We start from the raw sequence: 12372 nt of genomic DNA on the forward strand, positions 1-12372 counted from the left end.
CTCAGCCTGGGCCCGGCTGAGGGCCACCAACGCTCCCTTGCCAGACTGATCAGTCTTTGACCGTCAAATACGGAGGTGGATCAGGTTGGGATGGATCTGCACATTGGAGTACCTTAAGACCCTCTCGGCTGGGTCAGATTTGGAAGCCCAGACCAGTTCCAAAATCCTAAGGGCCCCAAAGAAGGCTGTTAAAGCTGCAGCATGGAATAGGGAGGCTTCGTATGGAGAAGAACAAATGGAGGGCCACAGTCCCCGAAGCCCTAGAAGGATAACCGGAGACAAGGGGCGCCTGGAATCTGGCGGGGCAGTTGACATCTGAGCCCAACCTTGAACCGCCCACCTACCTCGGAAATCCGAGGTGGAGTCCTCAACTCCTCGCACTTTGGCCCAGAAGGCCAAAGCAGCAAGCCTCCCAGTAATGGTCCTAGCATATAGCCCCTTGTTACGCAGATGTACGCAGAATTGTAACAAGTGGTCCACAGGTAAGGGCCAAGAGTCCTGTAACTGAAGTCTGCTCCTGAAGGCGTGAAACTCCCTACCTGCTCTCTCGTAGGCGGCTCTAGTGCTGGGGGCTATAGAATTCAGGATAGCGTGTTCGACTTGAGAACGCCAATCTCCCATAATCCGGCTGGCATGGGGTCTGGTAGCGGACGTGCCCACGGGGCTAATACACGGAACCTGTCGATCTAGTTTCGTGACAAAGCATCGCCAGTTGGGTTCCCCAGACCCGGTACATGGCGGGCGCAGAACCAAATGTTGTGGCGTAGGCTTTGGAGGGTAAATGCTCTAACCAAAACCATGACCCTCTGGTTTCTGGAGGACAATGTATTAATGACATGCACCACGGCCATGTTGTCGCACCAAAAGGGGGCGACGGAATTGGCCATCAGGTCGGCTCAAATGTGCACTGCCACGTAAACGGGGAAGAATTCCAGGAAGGTGAGGTCCTGACAAATACTGGCGGCAGCCCAGCTTTCTGGCCATTGGCCAAGGCACCACCACTCCTGCCATATTAGACTGAAACCGAAGGTGCCACCGGCTTCCGAATGAATCTGCAGGGTGGCGCGAAGAAGCAATTCATGCCTCCAGAAGGAGACGCCATTAAAATCCCTCAGGAATTTAAGCCATACCTGCAGGTCCATGCGCATGGCAGAGGTGACTCTGGTGCGATGGTGCAGGAGTTGAAGACCCCGCATTGCCCAGCAGAGCTGTCACAGGAAGGCGCGGCCGGGGGCCACCACCCTACAAGCGAAGTTCAGATGCCCCACTACTTCTTGCAGAACTCTGAGGGAGACTTTACGAAGTTGCAGGATGGTCTGGAGCTTACCCCTAAGGACCAGCAGTTTGTCCTGAGGGAGGCAAGAACATTGTGTGAGGGTATCCCGTTCGATCCCTAAGAATGTCAAAGTAACAGATGGGCCCTCTGTCTTCTCGTGTGCCAAAGGGATGCCTAGGTCCGAGGAAAGGGATACGGATGCACTGATTAAGTCAGAGCATTGACTGCCGCCCCCAGGTCCAGCAAACAGGAAGTCATCTAAATAATGAATCACGTTTCCAGAGCCTGTCCTATCCCTTACGTACTGAAAGGTACTGAACATCTCGAACATGGCACAAGAGATGGAGCATCCCATGGGGAGGGTGCGGTCGATGTAAAATTTGTCCTGGAAGCAGAATCCCAGCAAATCAAAGTCCACGGGATTGATAGGCAAAATGCAAAAGGCGGATTTGATATCATACTTGCCCATCAATGCCCTACGGCCAAGGTCCCGTATCATGGCCACCGCCTTATCAAAGGAGGTGTAACGCACAGAACATAGATAATTCAGGATCTCATCATTAACAGACCGGCCCTTGGGGAAGGAGAGGTCATGAATTAACCTGAACTCTCCGGGAGATTTCTTGGGGACTATTCCCAAAGGGGATATCCGAAGGTTGGGTATTGGGGGCGTGGAAAAGGGGCTGATGACTCGTCCTGCAAGAACTTCCTTGTTGATTTTATCTTGAATCAAGCGCTGCATGACAAGGACAGATCAGTGATTACCAGTCAAACACAGCCTACACGGACCCTTGAAGGGAATCCTAAAACCCACTGTGAAGCTGCGTTCCAAGTAGATCGCGTCCCTCTGGTTCAGGTAACGCCCTAAAAGTTGAAGGAGAGGAAGGATCTTAACTGGGCTGGGGCCCTTTGGGAGGGGGTTGATGCCCACTGCCCTGTTTTCTGCTGCCATGGCCTTCCTTTGGGGGACCCCTCCAACCTCTGGCCCTTGGGCAGGAGGTGCAGGAGTGCTGACCGCCGCAAAGGGAGCATTCATGATGGAAGCGGCATGGGTTTCGGGAGCAGGAACACTTGGAGCTGAACTCCCAGCACAGCCAGCGGTGTTGAACCCCTGGACCCGCAATAGGCCTAGAGGCCATTGCGGGCAATAGCTTGGCGAGAATGTGGCCGCTGTTGGATCTGTTGCCGAAGCCTGGCCTGGAAGGGGTCATAAATTGGAGCCAAAGGTCCTGGTCCTTCAGATCCCAGTGCATGGAAGGGTCAATGGCGGCTCTCCGGCAGAAGGCCTCATCATAGGCCAGCCATGCGGTCCCTTCATATTCAGTGTAAGCTCTGGATATTGTCCATATACTTGGTGAGGACTCAACCCCTCTCAGGGAATCTCTGATGGAGGATGCCAGCATAAATTAAGAAACCTGGTAACCAGTTTGCCCAGGTGCATGGCACCTTACGACCCTTACTCCAGTCAGGTTCCTTATCGTGGTTCTTATCCTTGTCATTGGCCTCGGGCTCCCGAAAGAGCAGGGAGAAGACATCTATAAATTCTCCCCGCAAAATCTTTTCCCTGGTGGCAACGGTCAATAAGGGGAAGAAGGTGGAAAAGCTTCCAGAAAGGTGGAAGCCAGTAGGGGAAGAAGTAGCACCCTTGGGCATGGCTCCCCTTCCAAGGTTAGCACATGAAAACCCCTGGTAGAGGGGGTGGCGGGGGGGCAAGGGGTCCTGAACCGATCCGGCGGGTCCCTGCCAAACGCTGGCACAAACAAAGTTAAGTGGCTGGGACTGGAGTGGTGGCATGGGTGTAAGGGAGGCGTCTCCTGCAGACGCCAGCAAGAGGGATGAGGCGCCAAGCCCCACTGAAATAGGGGGGTTGGTTACTTGTGCAGTTGAACTGGGAATTGAGACCGGAGCGATGGGCTGAGGAGTACCGGCTGCGGGGGCTGGAGTGACTGGAGGTAGTGGGAGAGGGGGGAATGGCCAGCCCTGAGGGGTAAACCAAGGCATCCAACCCCAGGAGTTGACATGCCCCATGCCCGGCCAGGTGAATTGAGGTGCCAAGGCAGTCTCACCTGAACCCAGTGTGGCCGTGTTCTGATCCCCGACCAGAAAACCGGATGTTGTTGCTTGTGTCCTCGGGGAAGAGGAGGCTGGGGAAGGGAGGAGCTCCTCTGGGGGCGGTGTGCTATCAAGAAGAGCCGGCGAAGAGGAGGTGGAAGCTTCAACGGCGTCCAGACGAGCTGAAATAGAAAGTAGTAGCGAGCGTTGGGTCTGCTGTCGCGTTCCTTTGGGTTGGACCGCCATAGTTTTCTTAGGCCTGGCCGGGGGAGGGGGAGGGATCCCCAAGGAATGCTCAGCAGCTTCCAGGCGAGCAAGAATTGATGCCAGTACTGGGTCTGCTTCCTCCTCAGACTCGGAATTGGGCCTTGGTAGCGGCCTCTTGGAGAGGGGAGGCGGGGCCCTACCCTTCCCTTTCTTTCCACCCTGTCCCTTCTTGGGGGGCATGATGTAGCAGAGGTGAGTTAGGGGTTGGCGCTCGCCACCAGATGAGCTTGGCACAGCAGTAGGAAATGAAGACGCAGGGACCAGGATCCCTGGTCCCAGCGCAACACTCAAACCACTACACAGGTCAGCCCTAGAGAAGTAAACCTGGCAAGGGCCTGAACCCACTGCAGGAGATCCCCGTGAGGGCTACTCTACTGGGCCCCTGGGCCAACAGAGGCAGCACCTCCAGCCCTCAAGGGATCTGTGGGCCAGAGGTTCAAAGCGGAGGCCGAGCGGCCTGGGAGAGAATCTCCCTAGACGGTGGAGTGAAGGCCTGGCCGGGTGTTGAAGAGAGAGCGCCAGCCGGGGCGCGAATACCCGGCGGAGTGAGCCCACGCAGCCCTGGGCAAAGATACGCTCCGGGGAGCTGTGGGCTGCCAAGCAAACGGCGAATGAGGAAGGTGCTGCGTCGGCCGCTGGGATCGCCGCCGCCCTGCAGCAGTGAGCGCCGCCGCTGCCGCTGAACAGCAGGACCGCCCGCCACGGCCATCGGCGATCCGAGGGGCGAGGAGGGGGTGTGCGCAAGCGCCCGCCGACAGGAGCCGCACCCACCGGTGAGCAGAGAGGCGGGGGGCGCGTGCGCCACCGCCGCGAGCGCCGGCACCCCCAGAGGCATAGCCAGCGCCGGCGACCCTGGAGCCGCGGCAAGCGCTGGCGGGAAGAGAAGCGCAACAGATCGGGTGCGCTGGCTGCGCGCCGAGTCCAAGTGGCTGGGAACGATGAAGAGGTCTCCAGCAGGCAGGTGTCCCTCATCACTTCCAGGAGGATCTCTCTAGCTGCGTTGAGCCAGAGAGCTGAGATTGGGAGGGGGGCTGAATTTAAGGCAACTCAGCCTGCCCCTCCTTGCATGGTGGTGCCACTGGGGTGCACCAATGAGGGGCCCCTACGTCCTCTCACCCCACCTGCCCGCAATAGCCCCCCCTTTCAGCCAGACAAGCTGGCACCAGGGTTAGGGCATTTATTTATTTATTTATTAAATTTATTAATCGCCCATCTGGCTGGTCACCCAGCCCCTCTGGGCGATGTACAGCATATAATAAAACAGTTTAAAACAATAAAATTCTACAATAAAAACATTTTCTGAAATACCCTAACCCACCCCAAATGCTTGCCTGAACAACCACGTTTTTAATGCACGGCGGAAGCTCATTGAAGATTTAAAACTTCTGTCATTAAAGATTTAAAACTTCTGTAATTAATAAAGAATAATGGATGAGAATGAAGCTGATGATTATTATTTATATGCCACCCTTCTTTTACAGAACTTTAGGTGGTATGCATAGAATTCGCAGTCCCAGCACTGAGCCAGACCCATGTCTGCTTAGTTTCAGCAAGGTTACTTCATCCTGTGCCTTCAGACTATGCTCTGATGCATACTTCACCAGTAGCTGGGGAGCATGGGCGGGAGGGTGCTGTTGCACTCCTGTCCTGCGTGTGGGTTTCCCGTGGGCAGCTGGTTGGCCACTGTGTGAGCAGAATGCTGGACTAGATGGACCCTGGGTCTGATCCAGCAGGGCTCTTCTGATGTTGCACCCCTGAGGATGCGTACATGTGGGTCACCCAGGATATGTTCTTTGGTATCCACACAGATGCCTTTGACATCTTGGGAATTTTCAGAAAGTAAAAAGCTTCCTGGGCTCTTGTTCCACCTTGGAGAGGGAGATTGCTATTTCCGAGATCGAGAAAGCTTGCTCTTTTTTCCGGATGGCAGTTGCGAAGGTGGAGGCTGTTTCGAGACACCTCTGGACAGGGATAAGACATTCAGGAAAACCACCTGTAGGTACCTTGGATGTACTGTTTTTCAGAAGAGCCAAGGACTGAGCAAGGTTGAATCAGAGACAGGGAACCTGTGTGTCAGGGTTGCCTCTGAGCATATAGCGTGCCGGAGCAGTTCAGATTCTGAGGAAGAGCTGCAACACGTGGGGGAGGAACTTTCCCAGGCTTCAGAGGCACAGCTGGATGGAGAGGCCCTCCCTTCACACATCCCTGTGAGTGATAGTGAATAGGCTAGCCTATCGCGTGAAAAACCACAGATGCAAATGGCGTAGCAGATGCCATATGCAGCCGTAAAGCCCTTAGTTGAAGTTAAATGCACCCATTTATGGCTGCATTTAGCTTAATCTAAGAGCTTTACGGCAGCAAATGGCGTAGTGGACGCCATTTGTGTCCGGAGTCAGCCTCAGCCAGTGACATGGCATGCCAATGGCGGCTGTATCGCTGGTGCTGCGGAGCCGGCCGGCGGCTCTGCGGAGTCACCGCGAGGAGGATCTGGCTCCTCATGGGTCCGGAGGGAGGACTCCGGAGGACTCCAGGGACTCCAGAGAATTCTCCACAGACTCCAGAGAATTCTGCCACTGACCCTAATGAGGCCAGATTCTTTAGAATAACCTGGTTTCAGTATCTATGCTCTGGTAATCTCCAGGTTAGAATTCTTTAGAATCTGGCCTCATTGGGGTCCGTGGCAGAATTCTCCGCCATCTCTATCTGTGAATCTCTAGCAATTTGCATCCGTATGCCTCATTATGGTAAATGGAATTAAAGCCTTGGAAATGCAGCCTCTTCTCTGAGTGCTGACTCCAACTCCCATCAGCCCCAGCCAGCATGAGCAATGGTCAGAAATTATGGGAAGTGTAATCCAAGAACATCTGGAGGGCTACAGGTTCCTCATCTCTTTGTTGGATAATGCTAGAAAACACTAGGAAGGATTTAAAAAAAATATTGACATTGAATTCAGTATTACAGTTTTGCATTGTGTTCTCTGATGTAAAGATTGTAGGGTGGATTTTTAAAGAATTGTATTGGAAGAACTTGGTTTCTAGCCAAATGAATCTCTGTTTTAAGTCAGTCCTGTGCATTTTTTTTCAGTTTTGCCAAATCTTTGGAATGCGGAGAGTGAATTTACCGTTCCTGAGCAAAAACAAGTAGAAAATAATGAAGAACTAGCAAACTCTTATGAAAGAAAGCTGATTGAGGTAAGAATGTTTTACTCTATAAAAAAGTAAAGAGTTAGAATAATACCTTTTCTGTGGAAACTGAAAGAAATCTTACAATCTTGTCCTAATGTGTAATAGCCCTTTAATGCTACCTTATTTTGAAGGTCAAGATTTAACTATTTTAGAAATGATTGATTATGTTTTCTAGATTTAGCTTCTGAAATTCCTTCCCCTCCAAATATTGCTAAGATTCAAAAAGCTGCTCTTAAACTTTTTGTTTTGTAATATACAAAAGAGAGAAACTTTAGTGTGTGGTTTTTGTTTGTTTTTTGCAAAACAGTTATGACATTAGACATGGAGGCATACAAGGTTTTTAAGTTCTTGTTTACATTTGATCTTCGGTAGGTGAAAATATCAGATTTACTGGGTTGGATCCAGACTTGGTCATATTTAGAGTAGACCCAATGAAATCAGTGGGCCTTAAGTTAGTCACTAAAGGTGCATTCCTGTGTGTGTTTAGACAGATAGAAGTCCTACAACTCCAAGTGTTCCCCAGCCACCTAAGCTGGCTGGGCAGTGCTGGGAGTTGTATAACGTTTTTCTGTCTAAACATGCCTAAGAATGCACCCTAAGTCAGTGGTCTCCAAACTTTTTTGATCATGCACCCCTATCAGTAAACACATTTTGAGCACGCACCCCCAATATATGTACATTTCTTTATAAATGATAGATATGTACTACTGTATTAATATATTATGTACATTATAAAATATACACAAAAATAGAAATTAAACAAGGATGTGATAAAGATGAAATAAACAATATTTTAAAAATAATATATTGTATTTATTAACGGTATAAAAACCCTTTTTGCTCTCACTAAAAAACTAAAATAATATTTTTAGTGAGAGCAATGTGATCGAAGATGCTTCATTATTTTTGAAAATCGTGGTTTAACACTTTGTGCTACAGCAGTTCAGAGGTCTGGCTCGAAGTTCAGTTTATTTCGATACTCGGTTTTAATGGCTGTCATAGCTGAAAAGATACCTCTCAAAGATACATAGGTCAAAATGGAAGAAGTGCGTCGTTGGCTGTGCTTACTAAATTGTTATACTTTTTTTTCCAATCCATCCACCAGTTATACAAAGGTTTTTGTTCAAATTCAGCTAGCAAACTCCCATCTTCCCTGATGTCGATCAGTTGTTCTTGCAAACTAATCGGAAGGTGTTGCATTTTTATATTTTTAACAAATGGGTTCAAAATCCACTGGAAGTCTTCATTTGGAAGATTTTTAAACAGGTTAGAAAATTCCATTTCCAGGTTTTTAAAGTGTGCAGATAGGAGAGATTTTATAGGTTACACACATCGTTTTCGGCAATAAAATTGCATACTGATGGGACCATTTCCAAACATCCATTTTCAAAATACTCTCTCCACAGCATGAGTTTCTTTCAAAAAGCACTTACTTCCTCACTCATTGTTAAAACATCATCTTTACCTCCAAGGCACAGATTAACTGTGTTTATTTTTTCAGAAATAACTGCTAGGTAGCATACTACTGATAGCCTCTTGTCATCACAGAAAAGGTTGGCAAATTTGGAACAAATTTGCTCTCCTTTGGCAGGATGGCAGCTGCTCTGGTGCAACGGCCGAGCAGGTAACTGCACCTTCCTCTGCTGTGCCTGGTAGAGACTGGCACAATTGCTCTTGGTGGCCGTAGCAGAGGCAGGATAGGACTGGAGCTGAGAGAGAAATGCCATGGAGCTTCCCTCTTGGCTCCCGTCCCATCCTGCTGCCACAGCCACCGCCATCATTGCACACAATGGCAGCTCATCAGGGCAGCGGGAGGCTGCTCAATGATCAGGCGGCTCATGCCTGCCATTGGATTGTCTTGCGCATCCCCTGGGGCACACGCACCCCACTTTGGAGACCACTGCCCTGGCTGGTGAAGACTAGGGAGAGGGCCTTTTCAGTGGTGGCCCTGACTCTGTGGAATTCCCTTCCTAGTGACCTCCATCCTCCCTCTTTGATGAGCTTCCGCCAGGCTTTAAAAACCTGTCTGTTCGGGACAGCATTTGGGGATGGGTTAGGGTTTTTTAGAGCAGTGTTGGGGGGTTTGGGGGGGGGTTGGGTTTTTTTTTGTTTGGTTGATTATGTGAATTAGTTATTAGTATTGTATGCCACCTAGAGTGGCTGGGTAGCCGTCCAGATGGGCAGCTAATAAATCAAATAAATAATAATAATTTATAACTGGGAAGTATTTCAGAGACACTCAAGGGCTTGGCTTTGTCATATCCCAGTATGCTGGTTTTATGCACAATTTGGTGGCATTGTAAGGTGATGTCTAACAGTTTTGGGATAAAATGCTAGAAACAAGCCAGGCAGCTACTGTGGACCCCCCACAACTGTTAAACATCCTGGATGGATCAGTGAGGATAAACAATAGCATCCCGGGAGTGATTGTTTTGACAGGAGCCCAGATTTAATTCCCAAACCTTGGTGAGCAAGAATTATGGCAATGTTGACAATGCAGACAGGTCCGGATAATGTAAACAAATATTTTTGTTTATAAGTTGCTTTGGGAGAAATTTGCATGTTTGCTTGTTAAATCAAATATTATAAAGAGTCAGGATCTTTGGAAATGCTGTGAATATTTATGAGCAGTCAAATCATTTCATGTATGTACACCAGTCACGGGTAAATGACTGAAAAAAATGTATTTGTTCATATACTGTAATCTTGCTTTTGTGTGTTCACATTATCTAATGTTAATCATGATAATGGTGGAGAGTGTGGGACAGACGTGGGAGGAGGGGAAGAGCAAGAACGTGTTGTGGTTATGAACTGGAATAGCTAGGACAGCCCTGACACTGGAGGAAGCTGGCAAGTGTCTTAAACCTAATCTTTTTGACAGAACTGAAAGCACACCCTAAGTTACGCGACAAACGGGAGGAATGTGATGGAGGTGGTTTTGATTCCTCCAGAGCAGGGATGGGCAACTTGTGGCCCTCCAGATGTTTTGGCCTGCAACTCCCATGATCCCTCACCATTGGCTATGCTGGCTAGGGCTGATGGGAGTTGTAGGCCAAAATGTCTGGAGGGCCACAAGCTGCCCAGCCCTGCTCCAGAGGGAATCCCTCTGTCCCCGCTGCAAATACGTGAGGAGTTTGTGGGCCAGTCTGGAGAAGTGAAGCCTACAGCAAACACTGCCGTGTGGAGTGCTCCTGTTCAGAGTGCCAGCCAGGCCTTCTTCCAGGGTACTCCATTCAATTTTGCTCCCCCCTTAGTTTTCCAACCCATCTCTGAGGTGTTTTCAATGTTCTGTGGTTGCTGAAGAGGCTCAGTTCTCATTGGGCTGTTTTGCCCCCTCCTTTTCTTTTTCTCCTGAAGTTTTCAGTACTTTGCAAACCTTGGGGTTCACCCAACCCTGCCGATACCTCCCTCTTGTGCCTGGATGGTGCTGTTTTGGTGGCGTGAGGATTCTCACCCTGAGAATGAGTGTGCTGTTAGTATTTATCAGGGGTGGGCAACGTGCGGCCCCCGCATGGCCAACTTTTAGCTTGTTTGCAAGCTCAACTTGGCCCTTTGGGCATTCTGTAACCACTAAAGAGCACCAAGAAGGTTACCTTTAGCTTGGAAACAAACTTAAATGTAACCCTTGCAGCACTCTGTAGTGCTTTGGCACTGAATTTCCGTGGCACGCTGATGATTTTGGCCCCCTGGGGGGGTCATCCCTGGAAGTTGTGGTTTCTAGAAACCCTTGGTTTCTAGATGATGCCTTGTACGTATCTGGACAGATACGTACCTTGCACATCTGGAATACATATTATCAACAGGCATGGGACAGGTCTGGCTTTTCCAAGTGCTTGGTTGCAACAAACTCGCAAACGAAGCATCATCCAACTCTGTTCCTGGACAGGAGGTGAACCTTTTCTGCTACAGCAAGAGTGGTGCAGAATGGATCTTGCAAGCTAGGGTTAGTCCCAGAGGCGTTGTTAACTGCTGTGGCTTGCCCATCATGGTATATAACAAGCACTGGTCATTCTGCAGAAAGGAGGACAAACGAGAAGGAGCAACCTTATTGGGAAAGGAAAGCCCGATGTGGAGACCTAAACTGACCTTGGCTGTATTGGTGGTGGCCAAGATGAGGCAACCTGCTCTCTCCAGCGCTGCTCAGCCTTTTACAGGGAAACCTTTGTCCAAGGTGGGTGTGGAGGGTGGTCAAACAGCCGTACCTCTACATCCCGCATTTCAAAAAAAGCTTAAAATAGACCCTACAAAGGAGAAGGTGATGAGGAAATAAAAGCCTCTTTAGTTTGCGGGTGGACTTACTTTCATGGTAACCCAGAGCTTTGCATTGGTTGTCCTGAGTGAATTGTGGGCAGACGGAGCTTAGTTAACAGAGAAAATGAAAAGCAGCTGTGTTGGATGTGATGTTTGCAGTTTACTAGACAATGTCTGTGCTTAGGTGTCAATATCCAAAGGGACTGTTATTATTTGCATTATCTCCTTCTGGCTAGTAATGATCATTTCCTGAAATGGAACCGAGGAGCGGGGAGGTGGCATTGACACATTGGGTGATTCTGTAAAAGCGCTCTTAATTAGAGAACAGAATACAGCTTTGCTTGCGTTTTTCAGTTGTGTACCATTTAGGCCCCTATTCATGATGTGCTTTTATTTATGGTATAAACGTTGAAAGTTCATGAGCTTTAAAGCATACATTTAATCAGAGCTGATCCTTGAGATGTCCCTGAGACATACTGTGAGTAGGCTGCCAGAAGCCAGCTAGTCTGGTGGAACCATGTGGTCCCTTCTCTTTTGGTTCAAAGAACAGAGTTGAGAAGGAGAGATTCCAAAAGATTTTATGCATTGAATCATGCTGGTCCCGTGTCCTTTTAACCTGGGGTGACTTTTTAGTAGTGGTAGGAACCAGAAAGAGGGTTCCATTCTATTGAGTGGAAGACACAGGCTGCTATGATGGATTGTTGTCTGTTATTAATATAGTGCCATCAATCTGCATGGTGCTTTGCCAAGTACAGGAGGACAAGTCTCTGTCCCAAGAAGCTTACAATCTAAAATGGGGTAGGCAAAAATTAGATTCGGGTCTTCTGATACGTTTTTGGGAGATTTGTAGTAGATGGGCAACTATTTAACAATATCAAGTAATAAAATTACTCTCCCTTGCTGCCTGAAATTATACTGGTGAAATGAAAACTGAGCAGTATGGTGGTAGTGGTGGTGGTGGTGGAACCATAGTGGATTTTTGTATGGAAGGACTGCACGTTCCATTGAGACCTGGTACTCCAAACAAATCCCTGTGCTCAGAATTTTTTAATTCAGTGTGTTGTGCACCAGGCAAATGTTTGTGGATCTGTGGGTTCCAATAACAACAACAAAAAAATGTTGATCCCACAAACCTGAAGATTGCTCACCCCGATCTAAAAATTGACATGGGGGAAACTGAGGATGGATGGTGGTGGTGGAGGAGGTAAGGGTAAACAGGAAGAATGTGCCATTCTTTCAAGCTTGGTTACAGGCTTAGTTTCAGTAGGGTAGCCTTCTCCAGCCTGGTGCCCTCCAGTTGGACTGCCCCAACTCCTATCACCCCCAGCCAACATGGCCAAT

The 12372-nt window shown here is 49.0% G+C and overlaps 1 protein-coding gene across 15 annotated transcripts in view; it reads left to right on the forward strand.

Moving 5' to 3' along the window:
- Positions 1–12372, forward strand: part of SNX29 (sorting nexin 29) — a 304758-nt gene that overhangs the window by 93371 nt on the left and 199015 nt on the right. For all 15 annotated transcript variants that reach the window (XR_014785563.1, XM_084818640.1, XM_084818628.1 and 12 more), the window contains one exon: positions 6680–6786. Coding sequence is in view for 14 of the 15 variants with exons in the window: in XM_084818640.1 (XP_084674766.1) it covers positions 6680–6786 (107 nt within the window). In the remaining variant the exon portion in view is untranslated. The remainder of the gene's footprint in view (positions 1–6679; positions 6787–12372) is intronic.

Source organism: Heloderma suspectum, chromosome 12, assembly GCF_057233095.1.
Source record: "Heloderma suspectum isolate Gila_16-S chromosome 12, 16-S_ref, whole genome shotgun sequence".
NCBI lineage: Eukaryota > Metazoa > Chordata > Lepidosauria > Squamata > Helodermatidae > Heloderma > Heloderma suspectum.